Source organism: Electrophorus electricus, chromosome 15 (assembly GCF_013358815.1).
Source record: "Electrophorus electricus isolate fEleEle1 chromosome 15, fEleEle1.pri, whole genome shotgun sequence".
Taxonomy (NCBI): Eukaryota; Metazoa; Chordata; class Actinopteri; order Gymnotiformes; family Gymnotidae; genus Electrophorus; species Electrophorus electricus.
In genome coordinates this window covers 1,321,995-1,344,185 of record NC_049549.1, presented here as the reverse complement: position 1 = coordinate 1,344,185, position 22,191 = coordinate 1,321,995, and the positions used below count along the sequence as shown (strand labels likewise).

The window sequence follows — 22,191 nt, the reverse complement described above, 5'->3', positions numbered from 1 at the left end:
CAGAGGCCATATGACAAGGTTCCAGAAAATGGAATTCCAACACTAATCTCCTATGGATTACCAATTAACCTATTTAACTAATTAACTTCATCTCATAGACCTGAAAGTGCAATGTTTTTTTACAAGTATTGTAGTGTTCTGCTGATAGGTTTACATTAGCGCTGACACAGTCCTATTTAAGACACCCACTACCCCTTTTTTACCCAGAGTATCCAGTCCAAGTTCTGTGCATTGACCTGTGATGCAGCTGGATATCTTGGCGATGGCCTTCGTGGAATAGGAGCGAGGTTTATAAGGTCGTCACAGATGTTGACATCCTGCTCAAAGTGCCCCACTCTGTTCATAGATGCTGACACAGTGAGTCATATGGGACTGAAGACCATATGCTGCATACCCATAAAGAAACTACAGCAACTACTAATAACTGCCTGTTAGTGCCAATGTAAAGCTGTATGAATACAGAAAATACACTTGAGTATATAAACATATAATGAAGGGCTACTGTGATTGAGCTGATCTACTTAGAGACTGTAGGATTTCACTGATAAACACAAAATCCTCTGTCTGCTTCAGATTGTCTCCTATGGACTGCTGGAGAAAATGAAGTTCAGTGTTTTGGAACTGCAGGAGTACCTGGACACCTACAACACCAGGAAGGAAGCGGCCATCTCGGTATGCATGGATGTTCGCCTAAATCGAGCTATGTTGCATGCTTTAAAAGCTTACCAGCCACCTGATGGGGTGCGTCTTCTTCCAGTGGTTGCGAAATTGCAAGGCAACCTTTCCGAAAGGCTCTGGGGATGGGATGATCACGTACCCACCTGCTGAAATTGAGGATAAGGTAAATCATCCACCCCAGTGTCTGCACACTACCCCCGAATCCTAAGGCTAAACCAGTCTCTGGATGTAACAGACACATCAGAAATGTTCTTGGTAAAGTGGACCATTGAAGTCATGCCTGTAGCCCACTGCTTACATCATTACTTGTTTAGCAACAGTTCGATGCTGTTTCTTATACATGTTATGCCGTACAACACTTTGTGTTATATCCTTATGTAGGCACAATCAGTACCTATACTCAGCTGTCTTTAGCTTTGATGCATAAGGTTAAATTTGACTAACAATGACCTAAGGTTATTTCAGATTCCATTTTGATCTATCTCTCGTATTTTCTGCTTGTCGATTACTCTGCGGTAGCTCTGTGAGTGAAGTACTGTCTCAGTCTCTATCTCATGACCCTTGAGCTTCTGACCCTTTCTCCAGACCAGCATCGGGGTTGTGGTATGTCACCACAGCCCCTTTTATTCCTTTGTTCAGCACAACGTTTTTTTTCTTAACTCTGCTGGGCAGACGAGCTTTAAAATCAGACATCCACCCACATCACAGATTCCTAATGGTCCTACAAATTGTACATTGGAGAGCAAAGAGTTGTGAGGGGAAGTGGTTATCTCCCGCTTCACCCAACCCTTTAAAGCAGCCATTCTGTGCGATGAGAGAGCAGTTTAGTAATGATATGGCCCCTCATATTCTCTATTCTTTTTCTAACTTATAGCAGAATTTTCCTGTAAGGGCTCCGCTCTCCCAGCAGAGTGTGTCAGACAGCCGTTAGCTGCTTCTGTGCTCGGCTTGTAATAGAAGTGCTGCAAGTTTGCTGTAGGTTCCTTTTTCGTTGTGTTCTCCATCATCTCTCTCGACTTCTGGCCATGCATGTGCCAATCAGACCAGCCTGCTGCTAAGCCCTGCCTAATCCACTGGACTGCATGCCTTCTTGCCGATGTTCTAAATGTTCTTTCTTCTCACCTTTCACCGTTTGTCTTGTAAAATGCCTGCTTTGTAGCAAATGGAATCTCTGGCAGTAAGTTATATATAACCTTTCTGTGTCTTGATTGTTTTATGTCAGCCAAAGTTTTATTTCGCAGCACACTTTATTAAGATGTTTCTCCTGTTGTAGTTATTTTTCCTGACCACAGAAATTAAGCACATGTTGTAGTCTCTCTTGGGAAAATAATAATATAGATTCACTTTTCCATTTATTTTACCTGACATCATCAAATGTTGACAGATTAATTGTTAGTGAATAGTTAGCACTGAAAATAGTTTTGTTCTGCTTGTGTTTCTAGCAACTGGAACTGTGTCAAAGACTCTACAAACTCCACTTTCAACTGCTTCTGCTTTTTCAGTCCTACTGTAAACTAATCGGTCTGGTCCATGCTGTCAGCTCTGTCCCAGAGGTATGCTGCCCTTGCACAAACCTTTTGTGTAGCTGAACAATCTCAGAGCCTTTCGGAGTGCGTGTCCGAAACCCACCATCCTTCCATGTAGCATCAAGGAAATCAAAATAAACTCACCCTGCTATCCCTCCACCCAACCCCCTCCACCTTACCCGACTCCACCCAGCTGCAGAACATGTCCAAGGAGCTGAACGACCTGAAGAGGAACCTGGGGGTGGCAGCAGCTTCAGTGGCGGGCGAGCAGGCAGTCCACGGCAGCGACCTGTCCGGCGGACCCTCCTTCAGCTCCTCAGAGGCTGCAGTGCAGGCCATCCTGGAGAGTCTGAAGAGCAACGAGTTCCCCACAGCCGTCCGTTACATCCAGGAGTGCAGGTCAATTACTCAAAGGGTTCAGTGAGAAAGGTTTCAAGAACAAATTTTAAGATGCAATTAGGCCTTATTAGATATCATAGGCATGATAGTGAGTCATAATACCAACATATCACGATATTAGTAGACATTAGTAATATTAATAATCTGTATACTTTGCAGTGCAAAATGTGTTACCTTGTGTGTTATTATGCTTTACAGTAAGTCAGAATAGTAAACATGGTGAGCATGATTAAACACCAGACATTCACTACTTGACCTCTTGACCTTACAGGAGGATGTGGCCAAGTGACATTTTTGGCAGTAGCTCAGAGAACGAGACACAGACTCTCCTCAACATCTACTTCCGGCACCAGACGCTTGGTCAGACGGGCACGTTCGCTCTAGTGGGCTCCATGCAGGACCTGTCTGAGGTCTGCTCGCGCCTCACCGAGCTGAACTGCGAGGTCCGCGACATGATCCGCCGGGCACGTGGCTACCGAGCCATTGCCGCCTTCCTGCCCGACTCCAGCGTGGCGGGGATCAGCCTGTGACCTGCTGCCTCGCTGGCTGCTGCCAGGGCTTCCTCCTCTCCTCGGCCCTGTCTGAAGATGCTGCAGCTGTCCTCCACCCACCAACCCCAGGTGCCTACATCAGGCCAAGGCTGGATCTAGTGTGCTCCCCTGTCTCTGGGTGACAGAATATAACTCAGAACTCTAATAATAAAAAATAAAAAATAAATCATTGTAAAACTTTTGGAGTCTTGGGTAAAAAAAAGAAAGAAAGGACACTGTGGCATTTATTGCACTAATGCCAGTACATATGATGTCACAGGGCAGTTCCTTCTGCCCTGAAGTGAAAGGACTCCCACTGCTACAGGCAAAGAGGACAAAACCAAAGCTCCATGCCCACGTGAATCGTTGTAAAAGTTAAGGGAAAACGTGCAATGCTTCACGTAACGTGAAAAAAACTTTTACTGTATCTTCAGGAGATGGTTCTGACTGCAGTGCTTTGAGCTGCTTGAATACCGTAGCAGGTGGAATTATGCTAAACAACCCGAATAAAGCTGTGTGGGTGTGATGGGAGGAAAGGGATGTGGCAACCATCCATGGACTGGCTCGGTCCACTGAGTTACACATGCTGTACACACACACACACACACACACACACACACACACACACACACACACACACACACACACACACACACACACACACACACTCATACACACTCATACACACACACACACACACACACACACACACACACTCACACACACACTCATACACACTCATACACACACACACACACACACACACACACACACTCACACACACACTCATACACACTCATACACACACACACACACACACACACACACACACACACACACACACACACACACACACACACACACACAGCTATTCTTATGCTGCAGTGCTACTGTCTGAAAGACCTGGATGCTGAGGAATTATCATCCAATACTTAATGAAGATGTTGTAATTGAACTGATGTTTGCTTTCTACTGTCTAGCTGCATATAGGAGGTTTATTTATATTCTCAAGAAATCAACATGCTTTGGATGGTATAGTTTTGTAGAATGAACATATGTTCTGTCTTTCAAAATGGCCAAGCATGAAAATCTATGTACTATAAGAAGAGATATTTATGAATATAAGAAAATATTTTAATTGAAGTTTGCATTTGTACATATTAGTAAGAGTAGAACCCACGCTTGTAACCTTTTCTTTTATAATGTTTTGTTTGCTGTTTGGCTATGCAGATCCTCATAGGTCAGGAGAGATGACAAGTGTTTATCTTGTAAATAATGTTTTTGTGTGTTGTGCTTTTGACCTGTTACAGAATAAAAACACTGAATAATGCTGAATCCATCCTGTATGACTAATCTATAATTTATAATATATGTATTAATAATAATCTAGTATTAATATTCTGTAGTTAGTATTTCATTGCACAACAGAAAAAAAGCAAAACTAATTTAATATCAGGTTAGACTGTCATATTATATGGAACATATAAACTCAAAATAATATTAAATATTATTCAAAATATTGGAGAGTTTGAACAGTGTTTACATTCATTATGAATTAATTATGCATCAGAATAGCTATTAATAACTATTAATTATGCGTCAGAAAAAAAAAGTAACCTGTCTTTAGGGCTTATCTGAGCCTGGAGGGCAGGGATTCGAGCGCGTTCACGTTAAGACCGCCCTTTATCTGATTGGATATCTCCACGGGTCTTCCTGTTACGACACGATGCTCATTGGCGGGATTGGTTAAACTAGAGCTGCTGAGGGATTTGAGCTAGGCTATCTGGTGTAACTAATGTGAAAAACAAACTCTACACACACCGCTAAGTACGTGCAGAAAGGCGGGAAGTAAACATTTAAAGAAACTTCACCAATGTCAGATTATACGACTATGACACGATGCCAGTTGACGGTAAAGTACAGTGTTTTTCTGTGGTCCGGCTATCCTAATTATCTTAGCTAGGTAAGCTAATCCTAGTTATCTCGAGCGCTTTTCTAGTCAGCAGCTCGGGCTAGCACAGTTAGCTACATAACAGGAAACGGGAGTTTTACTAATCACCAACATTCCTGATGTTATGGGGGGAAACCCTCTATATACTGGTTTGTGTTTTCCATCTACCATAGGCCAGTTTGTCTTCTCCACAGAGTTGACGCTAACATAGATGGACATGTTTGAAGACGTCCTCCGTGGAGTCGAAGCAGGTATCTCTCTGGGGTTTCTCGCGTTTTGAACTCTAATGGTTTTATTTCTCCGCTGCATGAACCTTTCTGCTAATCCAGCCGTTGTCTCTTCTAATTTAAAGAGCTCGGGCCACTTAATATCCACTGGTTTGAGGAGCTTACTGTAAAAGCGTCTCGACATGGACACCAGCCTGTTGCTGAGGTGCAGCAGACCTCGTCCGTGTCCAGAGCACCAGCGGACACCCCCACCCTGGACAGTCAGGTCTCTTCAACACCCAAAATGCTGAGGTGTAGAACCTCAGAGTCTCCTTTCTCATTTCTGGGAGATTTTTCTGCTCCAGGTAGGGCATTCTTGTTTTGATGAGAATACCATAAGAATGAGATGAGAACAAATGCAATGCACCCTTTTCAGAGATGCAATAAGTAGTGTTTATTCCTTGAACTGTTTAAAGGTGTTTTGTAAGTGTTGGGTTTGTACAGTTAAAACACTGATGAAACTGCCCACTACCACTCATGACCCTCTTCCTCTTCCATTATAAGCTTTTTGATGTTGACCTCTATTACTCTTTCAATGTCATGTGACCAGCAGCAAGCCTGTACAATGTGAAGATGCCTCGTGTCACTCTCTCAATTTAGAAATGCTCTTTTCTTCACATCAAGGGATGCAAACCCCCCTGCAGGGTTTGCTGAGGACTGACTCAAACCCATGTCTGTTTGGCTCAGCAAAAGACAGGTAATGCTGGAGTGAATTTGGAAAAAACGTTTGTTTTCATGAAGCCGATGTGATTTCTTGTCTGTGTGTGTTTGTTTTTGTAGCCAACGGACTGAAAAAGAGTATGGATCTCGGAAGACAAATGAATGTTTTGGTAAGGAGACTATACCTTTTGAATATTTTTTTTTTCTTTTTTTCAAAGTTTAATTTTGTAGGCTTAATAAAATCAGTGTACCAAATGGTCCAATTGTCAAGCTTTTTCTGTGTGGTATGTTACATATGTTGTTACAGGTCTGCTGGACACACCGATAAGTTCTTTGGTAAGATAAATAATTTATTTCCAGTTTGAATCTTACTTATATAGACATTTGAATGTTGAATGAAGTGCTTGTTGCCTCTCTTAGGTACAAGATTCAGAGGCAAAACGCATCTCAGAGAGCCTTGGAGCTCAGATGAATCCTGACATATCATGGAGCAGTTCCTTCAACACCCCATCAACACTCACCCCCACGGTTATTTTGTGTACGTATAACAACAAGTATGAAATATTCCAGATTCGTTCTTTTTTTTGTCTTTTTAAACATTATTAATGGAATTATTTCATTTATTATTTCCAACAGCCAGACAGGAAACTCAGTCTTCACCAGTAAGTTTTCTCAGAGACAAAGAAGTCATTGTAAGTGGCACAGTGAAACAAATATTTAAGGATGAACTTTTATACTTGGACACAATTTGTTTTTACAGTGGCAACTTCACTATAATGTTTATATTTAGATGTGTAAATTATTGATTAACCAGTTAGTATGAAGGCATTTTTGCTTTTGACCACTTGTTTTTGCTTGTTGTTTTGTCTCTTCAAACATACAGATTGTACGAAACCTATTTCCATCACTGTCAAAAGACACTCATCCAGCATCTGAAAGGCAAACTTCTGTACAACACATTGGTAAGTTTTATAACTATATATTATCTCTACATCTCTTACCACTGTGTGTGTGTGTGTGTGTGTGTGTGTGTGTGAGTGTGTGTGTGATATATATATATATATATATATATATAAAATCTCATTTCAAAACTAGTAAAGTTTCCAGAGAAACAACATTTTAGACAGAGGAGGCTACTACTAATTCAGAAGCCCTTTGCTTGCACAGCTGATGAAGGTCCTTTGTCCAAGATGTTCTGTTTCCCTCCTTCTATCCTTCTCTGTGTGTGTGTGTGTGTGTGAGAGAGAGTTTTAAAAATTGGTTATTAATCAGTTTATGTGCATCATTAATAGATCTGAAAGGCCGGGCTGATGCAAAGGCATCAAACACTTCCTTAGACGATTTGGACGGTCTTTGGAAGCAGACAGTACCAGATGCAATAAAGGACGCGGATGTCCGTGGCACAGTGAAGAGTGTCCTTGATGGTGCCGAGGACGTCCTGTCCATCTTCTTTAGCAAGAGCAGCTCAGCACTGCGAAGAGTCAAAACCAAAGCACGAATAAAGAAGAGAACTACTCTGGCAGCGGAGAGCTTTGCACATCTTACTTTAGCATCAAATGTTGATTTAAGATCAGTCGAAACCTGCACTGCTGTTAAAATTGAAAGTCCCCCTATAAGTAAAGACCTCACACAGTGGACTCCACTAAGTTTATCTGATGTGCCAGACTCAAAAACAAAGCAGATCATTGCTTCTGAATTGGCAAACAAGCAACATAATAATTTATTACTTAACAGTGACTCTGCACAGCACACTTGTAGAGACAGTAATGCACAAGTTGTTCAGTCTTCATGCGCTGTTGAGAAACTGCAGTGCTTTCCTGATTCGTATTCAGAGAGAGCTCAGGCAAGAGGTTCTTTTATGGAGGCATCTCCTTCACTCACGCTCGCTAGAAAACCCAGGAGGTTTGTGTATCGAGTACAAAGTCCATGTCCATCAACTGAAGTAGGAAAGGGGACTGCCACACCAGTGTGGTCCTCGGACACAGACACTGGTAATACCAGTCATCTGTTTTCGTCTGCTTTTGTATTTCAAATGTCAGCAAATCAGATTGGGAAAACCTATAATGTATGCCTTTTTACCTTTTTCCTCTAGGTTATTTGACTGTAAATCAGTGTCTGGAAACATCTCTTTTTGAAGAGTCCAAACATGGTGAAGATGCACGCACAAAAGACACTGGTGATCATATGTTGCAAGCAGGAGAAACTACTGGTAAACAAATGACTTGGTCAACCCTCAGTGTAGACCAAGGTCTTAATATGACACAGCTTTGTGAAGCCTTTGCAGAAGATTTCACTCAGGGAGTCAATTTGGACAAATCGCCAAACCAAAGAGCACATAGCAAACACGATTCCCTCGGTAAGTCATCTTGCATAAAAATAAGCAAAGAACAACCTAACACAGTACCTAAGGAACAGTCTGAAGGTGGTGTTGGCTACAAGTGTTCTGATGGTAATTACAAGGAAACAAACGCAGCAAAGGTTGAGAGCATGACCTGTGAACATCCAAGATGTGACAGTGGCTATCCCTCCTTCCTTTCTGATTCTAGCCGGGTAACTATATGCTGTAGTGGTTCTGAAAGTTATCTACATTCTGTGTTTAAAACAGCAAATAATAAGGATATATATGTACAGCCAGAAGCTCTAATGAAGGCCAAAGCAATGTTGGATGAGAGAGGCCAATGTACAACTGCCAGGGTTGTTTCAGGTATACCTGAGCCAACAAAACCATCTCTGATACAAGTTTTAGCAAGCCCTGATGCAGTGCAGTTGCCTTCAGAAAGACATGGTCATGGGTTAAATTCTGGAAGAGAAACTTCAAATTTATCAACTAGGGGTTTAGAGTCTGGTTTTGTAACAGCCTCTAGCAAAAGTATTACTGTCTCTTCTGATAACCTTGAAAAAGCTAAAGACATTTTCAAGGAGTTTGATGAAAATACTGACAAATTGCAAGGCCGAAATGTGATGCATGACGGATGTCCAGTGCTTGACTTTAAAAGCAGTCAGAAACGTCAAGATTCTAACCAAATCAATGTTGATTCTTCTTTGACAGCATCGCAAAAAGCTGATGTAACAGAATTGTGCAGTATATTGGAAGAGGCATGCAGTCAGTATGAATTTACTCAGGTTAGGCCTACGAAGCTTGGTTTAAAGCCTCTGGATAGCACTCATGTTGAGAAGGATTGGGATTCTGATATACTTGCTGACATTGACTTTGATGACAGTTTTAACTGTGCTGTTGAGAGTCGGTTATCTCAGAAATATCAGACCAAGATAGATTCACCTACACACCAAACTCCAGTACTAAACAGCATGCACAGTAAGGATGAATCTATTCAAGCTGTAAGCATTAGCCAGCCATGCTGCAAAACTCTCAAAGTGGAGCCTAACACAAGTGATGAAAATGAGTCATATTGTTCTGGCTTTAAAACAGCCAGTGGAAAAACTCTTAGTGTCTCTGACAAATGTCTGAGCAAAGCAAAGAGTCTCTTTGCAGATTTGGAAGACAGTGAAGAAAACATTGTCACACTTCAGACTAATCGGCCAGACACTGTTGAGCAAAAGCTAAAACAATCCCCTAAATGCCATACAACTGAGCCCTCACCTGAAGCTTGCAATGATGGGTTATACTGCACTAAGAAACTAAATAAGCTTGAATTAAAGGCAGAGGAAAGCCTATGTAATGAAAATTCAGACTCTGTAATGACAGAAACAGAAATATGCAAACACATAGATGGCTCAGCAAATCTGGAAGCAATGCAGAGAAGTGTTGATCAGAAACTGAATTTACTTGAAATGAATGCAGTGAATTTTGGATTTAAGACTGCTGGAGGAAAGGAAGTAAAGGTGTCTGAAAAAGCCCTTGTGAACGCAAAAAGACTTTTAAATGAAGTTGAAAACTTTGAAGCTCGTAATATGTGTGAGGCCACTGTCTCACTAAAAGCCCCTCCAAAAACAAAAGCTGTCTCTTGTATCCTGACTCCTGTCCATGATCGGTCAAACATATCTACTGAATCTCTAAGAAAGGTTGGTGAAGAAAGGTTTCATGACAGTACTGAAAAAAAATGTCAGCCTTCACAATCCATACAGAGTGATGGGTTTAAATTAGCCAGTGGCAAAGGAGTCTCAGTCTCAGCAAGTGCTATTCAGATGTCCAAAGCCATTTTCAGAGACATTGAGAACAGTGTAAATTGCTCCAATGGAATTAAATTGGAGGATGGCAATACAAAATTAGATTCTGAAGCAAACAGAAATCAGAACAAATCTGTCAAAGTATACAAGATGGCAAGCAGTAGAGGGGTGAGCATCTCAGAAAAAGCATTTAAGGAGGCAAAGACATTTTTCAAAGACTATGATCTTGATTGCTCAGATATTTCTCAAGAGAAAGGAGACAAGTCAAGTGTGATGGATGACTGTGGATTCAAGGCTGTTGTGGTAAGCATGGTGCATTTGCCTGAAATGGACAGACTGAACAAAGAGGCTTTGAGTTTAAAGCAACAGTCCACGGCTTTGAATAAACATGTCCGAGAGGAATTTGCTAAAACTTCAGCGGAGACACTTCAGTCAACATCTGGCTGCAGTTTCAGTACAGCAAATGGTAAAACGGTGTCTGTTTCGGCAGAAGCACTTCAAAGAGCTAAAGCAGTGTTAGCTGATTCAGCTGACACTTCACCATGTGAAAAGAGAATGGAAATTTCAGAAGAGAAGAATGTTCCAGAAAAACGTTCCACTATTCCAGGAAGAAGCTGGAACTTCAGTACTGCAAGTGGAAAGAAAGTGGCTGTGTCCGATAAGGCGCTGAGAAAAGCAAAGAGTCTTTTCTCTGAATGTGAAGTGGAAGGTTCACTGCTTGATGAAGGACTTTCAAAAACGGCGGAGACATCGGCCACAGAACCCGAGTGTGCGAGGTGTTTGGGATTCAGCACTGCAAGCGGTAAAGGTGTGGCGGTGTCAGAAAAGGCACTGATGGAAGTTAAAACTCCATTTGACAACTGCGCCGACTTGTCCGTTGACGTGCATGACATCGAGAGTCATTTGAACATGCCAAAAGTACAACAGAAAAGCTTCCATGGTACATCTGTGAGGAAATGTATACCAGCTAATGCTGGAAAGCCTGAGGGAAAATTCGAGATCGTAGAGGATGGAGACTCAGAGGCCGATGCCTTAAAGTCAGGAAATGTTGGTTTCAGCATGGCTAGTGGAAAAGGTGTGACCGTGTCAAAATCGGCTCTTGAGGCAGCTTTGCCGACGTTCAAAGAATGCGATGCAGAACCAGCTGCCGGTGTCCATGGCGAAAGTCCACTTATCTCTGAATGTCAGGCTTCAGGAGTTAATGAAAATAATCAATATAAAATGGGACAAATCATAGCCACAGTTCCATCATTCGCATCACTACCCGCACATGGTGATTCTTCTCTGCTCAACTGTCGTTCTTTGAATACTGGTGGATGCAATGAGACTCAGCAGAAATATTTGGAGCAGGAAGCAATGGCGTGCACTAAAGCCCTGTTAGAGGATGATCTCGATGAGCACAGTCTGTTGGAGGATACTGGTTTTAGGGAAAGTCGTCCTGAGCACAAGTTGTCAATCGAAGCAAATATAGCAAGAAAACGGATGTCAGATGGTCGTGGTTTGACAGGTAAATCCTTTCAGCTCCATGATCTAAACTACGTTAGTTTTATACTGTATTATCAAATCTTTTTACATTTGTCTTCTTTTGTTAATTACGTTAAGGGCAACCTCCACTGAAAAGAAGACTTGTTTCAGAATTTAACCAGATCTCAGATGGCAGTAGAGTCTGTACTCCTGCGACAAGCAGTCCCAATGGTGAGTCTCCACTGTTTCAAATAAAGCAGGATTATTTACCCATAAGGTATCCCATGTCTCACTTAGTGTGCCATCACCTTTACAGGGACTCTAAATGACAGGCGAGTCTTCACATGCAATTTGCACTTAAAGCCCAATATTACTCTTCCGTCTAGGTGAGATTCTGAATTTTATCATACTTTTAGTGTTTTAGAAAAATCTTCTACATGAAATGGTGTGGAGACATAATAAACAAGTTTTTGATCTGCAGGGATGTCACAGAGCGAAAAGCAGCCAACCCAGATTTCCACGTTGCTTTTCCACATTCTGCTGATCAAAAACGAGCAGCAGCAAACCTCAAAGCAACAGTGTTTGTCCCCCCTTTTCAAAAGAATAGCAGGCCCGAGGCACCCAAACCGTGTGTTTCTACAGACATTGCTAAAGGTCCAAGTGTGTTTGTTCCACCATTTAAAAAGGAGGACAGCTTGGGAGGTATTGATCTCCTGAGGAGTCCATCCCACAATTCCAGCGTCTCAAAATCCTCGTCCATCTTAAGCTCTGGTCAAGAAAATAAAATGACTTTTGTGAAAGGGAAGGCCCACATAGTTGGGACACAAGAGGATTGGAAGAAAGAGACAGAAGCCCAGCGAGATGTGAAGTTGGGGAGTCTGCCCACTGGAACGTCTGAAGATAAAGGTAACCTTTGCAGCATATGGAAGTCTATAAATATCTTTTTATGATGCTGTAAGCAAATAAAATGTGTGCATTAGTCATTGTAAAGTAGTGTTAATTACATGGTTCTCCATATTTTATCTTAACCAAGTATTATGTTTTGCGGTGCTCAAAGTCTTTGAGGTTTGGCAGCAGTCTTTGGAGCTGGCGCGGGATATACAGGACATGAGAATCAGAAAAAAGAAGCGGCAGACCGTTCGACCTTTGCCTGGCAGCCTGTACCTGGCGAAGACATCTGGGGTGACCAGGATATCACTGAGAGAGGCTGTAGGACACAAGAACCCAGTCCAACACACTCAGGAAGAGGTGCATATTTCTAATTCTGTATTTCTGTGGTTATTTCACAGCTAAGTCTATTTGTGGCTGCTACAAATCAAGAAGCTCCTTGCATTTTGTCCCGCAGCTGTATCAGCGCGGTGTGCACCGCAAAGTCTCTCAGATAAGCAGCGAAAACGCAGAGTCATTCAGGTTTGGCTGGGCTGAATTCTTCGGACATGAGGCACTCGCAGAGACGGGCGGCGTCCAGCTGGCTGACGGGGGCTGGTTGATACCGAATAACGAAGCATCTGCAGGCAAGGAGGAGTTCTACAGGTGAACACTTGAGCCTTTGTGCTATAAATTCATATGAATAATGGGTGAGTTATGGACTAGGGATTCTCTGTTCTCATATGGATTCTCTACTCACTTTTCTGAGTTATTATAGCCCCTGGAAGTGATCACAAGGAGTCCGGCAGGCACTTGTGGGAGTTTTTTTTTTTTTTGTTGTTTGTTTTTGATTTTTATTGAATCACCATTGTTTTCTTCCTGCGCAGGGCTTTGTGTGATACCCCTGGGGTTGACCCCAAACTGATAAGTGAGGCATGGGTGTACAACCACTATCGCTGGATTGTATGGAAACAGGCCTCCATGGAGAGAACCTTCCCCGAAGTGTATGGCGGTCTGTGTCTTACTCCAGAGCAAGTGCTTCTGCAACTCAAACTCAGGTGCTGCGTGTGCTGCACATCTGTCCAGAGCAGTATTGTGAAGCTTGCATGTTGCCATGTCCATGTTGCTTTCGTGGAAATGATGGAAAAGTTGTGCTCTTGTAATTGACTTCAAAAGATCAGTCAGCAGATATTGTAAAGATATGAATATTTTCAAGCCCCCCCAACACCCCCCAATCAACATGCACGTGCAAGTCTTTTGTTTTATTTCCCTTGCTGTGTCCCCTGCAATAGCTCTGAGCCTCCCCTAGGGGGTGCACCCTCCACTTTGGGAACCACTGCCATAAAGTATTAATGCTGAGAATCTTGCAATGACCATTCTGAGGTTGTTTTTTTGGTGGTGGGGGGAGGAGGGTTGCTTTATTTCATATTTTAAATATTTAATATTTAGATTACTATTATATTGAGCATCTAAATGTGTAGACTAAGTAAGAAGACTAAGAAAACTTGGTGCTCAACAAGTCCTTATACTGTCATTTAGTCAAAATGAACATCAGTGTTTACCTGTTAAAAGTAAGTTGGTGTGTTCTGATGGTTAATATTAGTACTTTTGGTTAATTTATTATTGATTAATTATTAATTGTTCATTCTTAGATATGACATTGAGGTGGATCACAGTCGAAGGTCCGCTTTAAAAAAGATCATGGAAATGGATGACACCCCGGCCAAGACCTTAGTGCTGTGTGTGTGTGGCATTGCCACTTCAGTCCGTAATCAAGTGGGAACAGAGAAAGCTGCAGCCCCCACTGATCCCAGACTAGAGGCTCCAGCTGCAGTAGTATGGCTTACTGATGGCTGGTATTCCATTAAATCCCTGCTGGACCTGCCGCTGTCGTCCATGCTGCAGAAGGGCCGTCTCAGAGTGGGCGGGAAGATTATCGTCCATGGGGCAGAGCTGATTGGCTCGCAAGATGCCTGTGCCCCTTTGGAGGCTCCTGATTCGCTGATGCTCAAGGTGAGGTGATGTACACACGCCTTGGTTTCAGATTAGACAGACATGTGTTCAGTCCACGAGAAGCATCACTAAGGTGTTCTGCTGAGATTAGCTTTATTTCAGTGTTATTCCTCTTTCTCAGATTTCAGCTAACAGCACAAGGCCAGCCCGTTGGGACGCTAAGATGGGTTTCCATAAAGATCCCCGACCTTTCCAGGTGTCCCTCTCCTCACTGTATTCCACCGGTGGAGTGGTGGGCTGTGTAGACATCATTGTTTTGAGGAGCTACCCTACTCAGGTGCTCGCACGCTCTCTCTCGCTCTCTCTCACTGGCTGTTTAATTGTGGTTAAGATATCATTTATACATATACTTTACCTTAATTAACGTTAACGTTTTAGCAAATTTACTTTTAGTCCATTGAGGAGTGCGATCACACTGATGTGATAAGCCATGGCTTGTCTATGGAGTATAATCACACCGGTGAGATTAGGATCTTAGAAAACTGGATGTTCTGGTCAGTAGTTTTGTCCAAGAGGTGCAATGTACCTCTGCAGTGTACTGCACTGTAGAGTCCTCGAATGTTGTCCAAAGATAAAGAATAAAAACCCAATCCTCTGCAGTGTACTGTATTTGTAGCGTAGCCTTCATCTTGTTAACCTTGTGTTGGTATGGACAGTTAATTATGCAGTTTACGTTTCAGTAGTAGTAATGTTAAATTCAAAACATAAACAAACATGTCACCAGTAGGCTGTACATTTAATCTCAGCCATATCAGACCACTATTTTTGTGTTAAAACAAAACGCAGTGGATGGAGAAGTTGTCCGGTGGGATATTTGTGTTCCGCAATGAGCGGGCTGAAGACCGAGAGGCCAGACGTCACAGCAGTGCTAAGCAGAAGAACCTGGAGCTTCTGTTCTTTAAGATACAAGCCCAGTTTGAGAAAGAGGAGGAAAGTATGAGATCACACTCTTCTGTGTGCAACCTCAACAGCTCCAGTGATTGTGAAATATCAGAACATAGAACATATTACTTTTTATGTTTATAAACAAAGTAATATGTTCTATATATATATATATATATATATATATATATATATATATATATATATATATATATATATATATATATATATATATATATAAAATATATATATATATATATATAAAATATATATAAAATATGTGTGTGTGTGTGTGCTACATATAATTTGTGGCAGGTCTTGTCACTACTGGTTGTCTCATTCTTTTAGGATAAATTTGATCTTTCTTTTACTTGATTTTAAAGTTTGTTGCAGAGCATATTTGTGCTTCTTGGATGTAAATGTGTCCCAAACTATAGTGCTGGACTGCTAAGTGTACAGAGAAGTATAAACTAGTGATAACAGTGAATGTGTTTAAAAAAAGGTTATTATATAATAATTTCCGAACTTCATTTGGCTCTTTGAGCCTATTTGAGCTGGGTTTATGAACAAAAGCTGATGTCCAAATAACGATGAATCTTTTTTTCTACTATGAGAAACATTTGAATCTACTTTTAACTATGTGAATCTACCTTAATAGAGAAGAAGAAAACTAGAAATCATCGTCGAACATTCACTCGTCAAGAGATTGAGAGACTCCAGGATGGTGAGGAGCTTTACGAAGCCGTGGAGAGTGACCCAGGTTACATGGAGGTAAAGGACCGGCGACCCGAGCGCTGAGTTATACAGGCGCGGTCAACATTATTGGCACCCTTGAATTTTGCATACATCATATAAAATATCTCCTGAAATAAAGTGTTTAGCAAAACAGCTGGGGTCCTTATGAACTCGTATGATTGATACAGAAAAACCCATGACGCAAAACTAACAAATTTGGAAAAATGAATAGCAAAATGAACAAGGCCAGGAGATGAACATTGGATCCTTTGTTCAGTTTGAAACAAAGGACAAAATCAGACTATTCTGTGATGAATTAAGAAGTTAGACTGACCTCTCCCCACCTTGTTAGTGCTCGCATGACTTTAATTAGCCTGTGAATGGTTGCTTTGATGCTGAGGAAAGCCAGTTATTTGTTCGCAACGGCAAACACAAGAGAGCTGTCTGAGCAGACCATCATCACCCAACACAAGCAGCTGAAAGGGTACCAGCCCTTCTCTAAAGACCTTTTGAAATGTTATCAACATGTTTGCTTAGCGTGGAACAGTCGAGACCTTTCCAGAATGTGGTGTATAGAAGAAAATTGATTACAGAACCCTATGAAAGTTGGTATGAATTGTGTAAAAGAAATCAAGCAGAACATCCAATTCAGACTAAGCTGGAGACATCTGAAGTGATGGTGTCAACCCTTTCCATTCGCCACGCGCTGAACAAGGACGGGCTGTGTGGGTGAAGGCCAAGGCGGACCCCGCTGCTTAAAGAAAGATATGAATAAAGAGGTCAGAGGGCTGTAAAGGCATTTTATACAGCAGCGTCCTCCTGTGTGTTTGTGGCGCAGTGGGGATTGGACTATTTTAAAATCCTGAGTTCTGATCTCAGTCTGATTTGAAAATCTAAGCAGTTAAAACTGCTAATGAGTAAAGGAACTCTGCAGACAAACAAGAGCTTTAAAGATCTGCTATCAATGAGTGGGAGAATGTAGCAGCAGGCAGGTGAAGTTGCTCACAGATGGCTACAATAAACGTCTGGAGCCTGTGCGTGCTGCCAGAGGTTGTGCAACCAAGTATTGGGGAAAAGTGCCTTTAATCCTGTCCATGTCATATATTATGTTTCTTCTTTATAGCTTCTTTGAAACGACTGCACATATGATTGCACTTTTATTATAGATACTATATGGTACTATAATTTTGTGGGTTTTTTGGGGGGGTTTTTGGCCCTGGATTTCGTAATCCCTAGTAGATGATTGAAAGATTAATGTAACTGGTTGTCCACTTTTGTTGTCACTCCTGAGGATGGACAGCCTGGAGGACTCTGATGACTGTGGTTGGAGCAGCTTTCTATTAGAGCATACGCAGGGGTAGCTCAGTGGTTAAGCTACTGGACAAGTAATTGGAAGGTTCAAGCCCCACCACTGCCAAGTTGCCACTGTTGGGGCCCCTGAGCAAGGCCGTTAACCCTCAATTGCTCAAGTTGTGTTCAGTCAGAATTGTAAGTCACTTTGGATAAAAGAGTCAGCTAAATGCCGTAAATGTAAGTGTATGCACCAAGAGCCTTTAATTTTGCAGGCTGTTTCATTTATTTTCTTTCTTGACTATGCAACATGTGCACAGACCCATCTGAGCGTACAGCAGGTGGAGGCTGTGAACAGCTACAGGAGGGGTGTGGCTGAGCAGAGGCAGGCGGAACTACAGGAGCGTGTGCGCAGGGCTGTGCAGGAGGCCCACAAGGCTGAAGGGGGCTGTCTCAACCGAGATGTCACCCCCGTCTGGAAGCTTGCCATCGCCGACTCCAATGACCAGCATGGCAACCATGGTGAGTTTATCAGCAGTATTGATTAATCTCGGGTCTGAAGTTAAGGTATGAACACAGGGTTCATTAACATTACTTGGCTATTTGAGTGTTCGTAATCCCATTTTGTCATCTGTTGCCTGCTTTTTTGGTTTGAGTTCTGATTTCTTTTCATACACAAAGCCCTTTTGCTGTCCTCTATGCTGAAGTAGCTGTACCAAACCAGCTGGTCACGGTCTGCATATGTACGTTTCCCAGTGTACACACTGAATATCTGGCGGCCCTCGGCCGAGTTGAGCTCTCTGCTCAGGGAGGGTGGCAGGTACAAGGCTTACCATCTGGCCACGTCTGAGACCAAGAAGCACTCTGCCAGCGCCCACGTCCAGTTCACAGCCACCAAGAAAACACAGTTTCAGGAGTTGGAGGTAAATCTGGGTACCAATAAATCTGCAGCCCTTAGACATTCTGGAAATACTGTCCTCTCTGTAGGTTAGCACATGTACATAACTGCCAAAAATGTGCATCCTTCTCACAGTAAACACCCCAATACTAAATAAAATTATTATATTGAAAAATTATTGAGTGGAAATTGAGAAATGAGAGAAGTGTGATGATTAATTACCTTGATGATTACAGGTTTGCCCGGAACAGTTAAGTAAATGTTTTCCTTTGAGACGAGTAGCAAGCTTCAGGGAGCTCCAGGACCCCAGGTTCAGCTCCCCGTGCGGGGAGGTGGATCTTGTAGGATACGTCATCTCCGTTTTGGATAGACAAGGTTCGTTTGACTCAAAGGAATAAGTTGTTACTGAGAGGTACATCATCCTCTGTCATTTTCTTTTTCAGCTGTGTGACCAGGAGTCTTTAGAGTCCTTTAAGTAGCTATTTTGAGTGTGTGTTTCACGGGCCTGTCTGCAGGTTCCTCTCCGCTGGTGTACTTGGTGGATGACGGGCTCGACTTCGTCTCTGTGAGGACCTCCGGGAGCCTGGTCCAGCTAGCGGTTGAGGACCTCGTGAGGCCGATGGCTCTCCTGGCCGTCAGCAATCTGCGGCCGCAGCAGCTGTGTGCGCCTGTGCCTGACCTTTACGCTGGAGAGCAGTCCCTCTTCTCCACACACCCCAAGGACCCCCACATAAAGGGAGCCATGGCCCGGATCAACTCTTTTGTCCAGGTAATGGCTGTAGGCAGAACTACACTTCCTACCGAAGGCTTATTTCATCATGTAATCTTTTGTTCGTTCTTATTTTTCTTTTTGTCTTGCATTTGAAGTAGCACCTATGGTGTTACCATTTAAGAGTATTGGTCAGCATTACATCAGCCAGCTCCCGGATCGACCCACAATGAACCTGAAACGGCTCGAATCTAAATCATTCTTATGGCTAAGCTCTAAAACTCCCCCCCACCCCCCCACCCCCCACCCCCCCATGGTCTTAAATTCTCCTTCGTTTTATTTTGCGTGATGTTTCAGTTCAGTTGTAATCGGTTGTGTCTTGCCGCCATCTGTCCAGCTGAGAGCTGCGGTGAACCTGTAATGTTCTGCACGCGGCTAGATGGTCTTTCACCTGCAGCTTCTGGTTAAGTGGATTTTTATGATGTTCGTCGGTTTCCGTGCAGGGTTACAAGTCGTTTTTCAGTGTCGCCGAGGAGAAGCTCTCAAACCTGATTCCACCTGGCTGTTCAAACTCCTTTCCGTCCCTGAGAACGCCGGGCTTTCTGCCAAAACAGAACATCAGGATTGTGAGTTTGTTGTTTCTGAATCTTGTTTTTGTGATATCCTTCCATTTGATGAATATGAACATGGTTTATGTTCATACAGGGATGCAATGACCTGGTTTTGACCCATTCAGTTCAAGGTTCTTCCCAAACTTTATACTTAGAATTCCTCCAGATCTGAAGACCCAGCATATCTCATGTTTCTGTTTCCCCTGCTCTGACATGTGTGCCTTGTCTGGTAATTAATCAAGCCCTTGTTGAACAGCGAGCTGTGTTGGAGCAGGGCAAACCCAGAAATGTGTAGTGCACTGAGCCCCCTGGTCTGGCACTGGAACCCATAGAAGGGAAAAACGCCTTCAGAAGACAATGGCATCATTTCTGCATTTCATTTTTCCTAGGCAACACCCCAGCAAGCAGGCAGGGTTTTTTCCCCTTTCACCCCAGTGTCCAAGCCAAGTCCTTCCCCCGCTGGTGGCTCTGAGCCCAAAGACCCCAGGAGTGTGAAACGAAAGCGTGGCATTGACTACTTGTCGCGCATTCCCTCTCCGCCACCCATCACCCCGCTGGGCACAGGCACCTCTCCCAGCGTCAACAGGACGTTTAACCCTCCGAGGAGGTCCGAGACCCCCCAGTGCCCCCGATCTGGGCTGGACCCAAGCCCCAGCTCCGCCGCCTTGCCAGTGGAGGAGCAGTGGGTGAAGGACGAGGAGCTGGCTTTGATAAACACCCAAGCGCTGGATGGGATGGGGCAAGCGCATGGAGAAGGGCCCTCGTCCACCTGATAGGGACCAGAGCAGCCCCAGGGTCAGCACCGGCTGTTCTGCCCAGAGCCACACGTTTACTGCATGAAAGCAAATTGTTTGTACTGAGGCATCGTTCATTTTAAGATATGACTCTTTTTTTCCTCCAAATTGCACAAGAGATTATTTCTGTGATCTTGTTACTGTAGGCGAGTAGTTTTTGACCAGTTTCTCCAACAAAAGATTAATAAATGTTCTATTTTATTTTTACTTATTGTCACTGAATTAATTACTTGAAATTAATACAGAAACTGTAGTTGTTTGGTGGTTAAGAATCTAAAGATGATGCTGAGGGTTGAGGGTTTTCGGACTTTTTCCGAGTTTGAAACTCTCTGCTAATAAATGCAACCACCAACACACTATAAGAACACACAATTTATTAATAAAGTCCTTGATAAAGACAGATAGCTTTTAGGTTTGTTGAACACGGCAGCGGGGAGATGCTGATTCAGTGTTTTTCTGGTGTTCCTACTTCATTTTCACAGTAGATGGAAGCAAATCCCTGCATCTGTATATGGACCTGCGGTGCATTAGTCAGTACTGTACACTTGCATTAAGGTAGTCACAACCTGAGGCAATAGTGTGCTCATTTAGACTTTGGTAAATATCATAACACAGTATGTTTAATCTAAAAAAAAAAAAAGAATTGTAATAGATTTGCTACTGTGAGGGTTCTTTTTTTTTTTTTTTTTTTTTTGTATTTTATTATTTTTTTTTTTTATTTTGCAGTCTGTGGTTGCTGTGTTTTGTCAGAACTGTTTAACACAGCAAAGACAGGCGATGCATTCCTTTCGTACCACAAGGAAGCTGCAATATCTGATAAGGGCAAATGTATATGTTTAAGATTCAGACATATTTCGCTTCCCGAAATACAGAATCTACACTTTACCGGCCTTTACCCCAGATAGCAGTCAGTGCTTATTTTATCCTGAAACTGAGGAACAACCCATAATCTACTACTTCTGTGTGAAACAAAAAGTCTCAGAAAACCACAGAAATGCCAGCCTGGAGTCCACACTCTCTATTGCCCTTCTTCCTAAGCTTTTCATTTTAGCACCTATTATCTCATTTTAGACAAAACACCTTTCTATTTTAAGCAGTGGATCCCTTGGTGAACCCTGATTTGCAACGAAGGATTGTATCTTGCGCATTCCAGAGTTGAACTGGCAGAAATGGCTGCCTGAGGTCAGCTCTTAAAATATTTGTGGGCCTGAAGTGAAAAGGTTTCAGTTTCCCATATGGTTATGTTTCCTCCCTTAAAATGTTCTGCACAGAATAGTCCTGATTCTAATAATGATGATAAATATATGGATTATAGTACAATCTTTTTCTCAGTATTTCTAAAGTCCACACCTTTTTGCTTTTGTATATGTTAAAGCTATAGATTATTGAAACTGTACGAAGCACAAATCGAGTAATATGTTGATTTTGTACAAATTGCTCATCTGCCACTAGAGGGCATGCTTTCTGTTTCCAGATTTTTTTTCTCCTCCTGGTTCTGCATGTTGATTTTTCTTTAAGCATCTGTTTTGTTGCATGGTAGGACAAAGAATAGTGGCTTTCCTCACCTCACGGTTCAGAGGCGTTTCAGTTCTCTGAAGCTGCAGACTTTGTTTAAACAGCGAATTTTGTCAAAGTTATGACCTTTCCTAAAGTGGTGTCATTGACGGGCCAGGGAGTGTTTCACGATTGTCATTCATTTTCACTCAGAACTCTTCAAACAAATGTAAACCTTTACAATTATCATTTTTGGGCTTCAGTGTGGATTTTCCAACCCAATGGGAGAGAGAAAG

The 22,191-nt window shown here is 42.5% G+C and overlaps 2 protein-coding genes across 15 annotated transcripts in view; both read left to right on the top strand.

Annotated features, from left to right (window-relative positions):
• Window positions 1-3,788, top strand: part of frya (furry homolog a (Drosophila)) — a 73,043-nt gene extending 69,255 nt beyond the window's left edge. For 8 of the 11 annotated variants that reach the window (XM_035534313.1, XM_035534316.1, XM_035534307.1 and 5 more), the window contains 7 exons: window positions 208-357; window positions 574-672; window positions 758-841; window positions 1,838-1,855; window positions 2,121-2,231; window positions 2,398-2,603; window positions 2,875-3,788. In XM_035534313.1, coding sequence (XP_035390206.1) covers window positions 208-357; window positions 574-672; window positions 758-841; window positions 1,838-1,855; window positions 2,121-2,231; window positions 2,398-2,603; window positions 2,875-3,133 — 927 coding nt within the window. In that variant the 3' untranslated portion in view covers window positions 3,134-3,788. The other 3 variants (XM_035534308.1, XM_035534315.1, XM_035534314.1) reach the window with 2 other exon arrangements.
• Window positions 3,789-4,902: 1,114 nt separating this feature from the next.
• On the top strand, window positions 4,903-20,608 carry brca2 (BRCA2 DNA repair associated). 4 transcript variants are annotated; one of them, XM_035534392.1, is made up of 28 exons: window positions 4,903-5,045; window positions 5,258-5,335; window positions 5,437-5,655; window positions 5,975-6,047; window positions 6,131-6,180; window positions 6,318-6,346; window positions 6,431-6,548; window positions 6,647-6,702; window positions 6,894-6,972; window positions 7,303-8,001; window positions 8,103-8,366; window positions 9,060-11,645; window positions 11,741-11,833; window positions 11,919-11,988; window positions 12,084-12,508; window positions 12,660-12,850; window positions 12,948-13,135; window positions 13,357-13,527; window positions 14,122-14,482; window positions 14,604-14,759; window positions 15,269-15,416; window positions 16,023-16,135; window positions 17,710-17,911; window positions 18,146-18,312; window positions 18,524-18,662; window positions 18,803-19,056; window positions 19,500-19,622; window positions 19,997-20,608. In XM_035534392.1, exons 2-28 carry the CDS (start codon window positions 5,296-5,298, stop codon window positions 20,378-20,380), a joined length of 7,398 nt encoding a protein of 2,465 aa, XP_035390285.1. In that variant the 5' UTR covers window positions 4,903-5,045; window positions 5,258-5,295; the 3' UTR covers window positions 20,381-20,608. The 4 variants fall into 4 exon arrangements, with proteins under 4 accessions (XP_035390285.1, XP_035390283.1, XP_035390284.1 ...); XM_035534390.1 differs by having other exon boundaries at window positions 5,279-5,335; window positions 8,103-11,645; XM_035534391.1 differs by having other exon boundaries at window positions 6,647-6,672; window positions 8,103-11,645.
• Window positions 20,609-22,191: the final 1,583 nt, after the last annotated feature.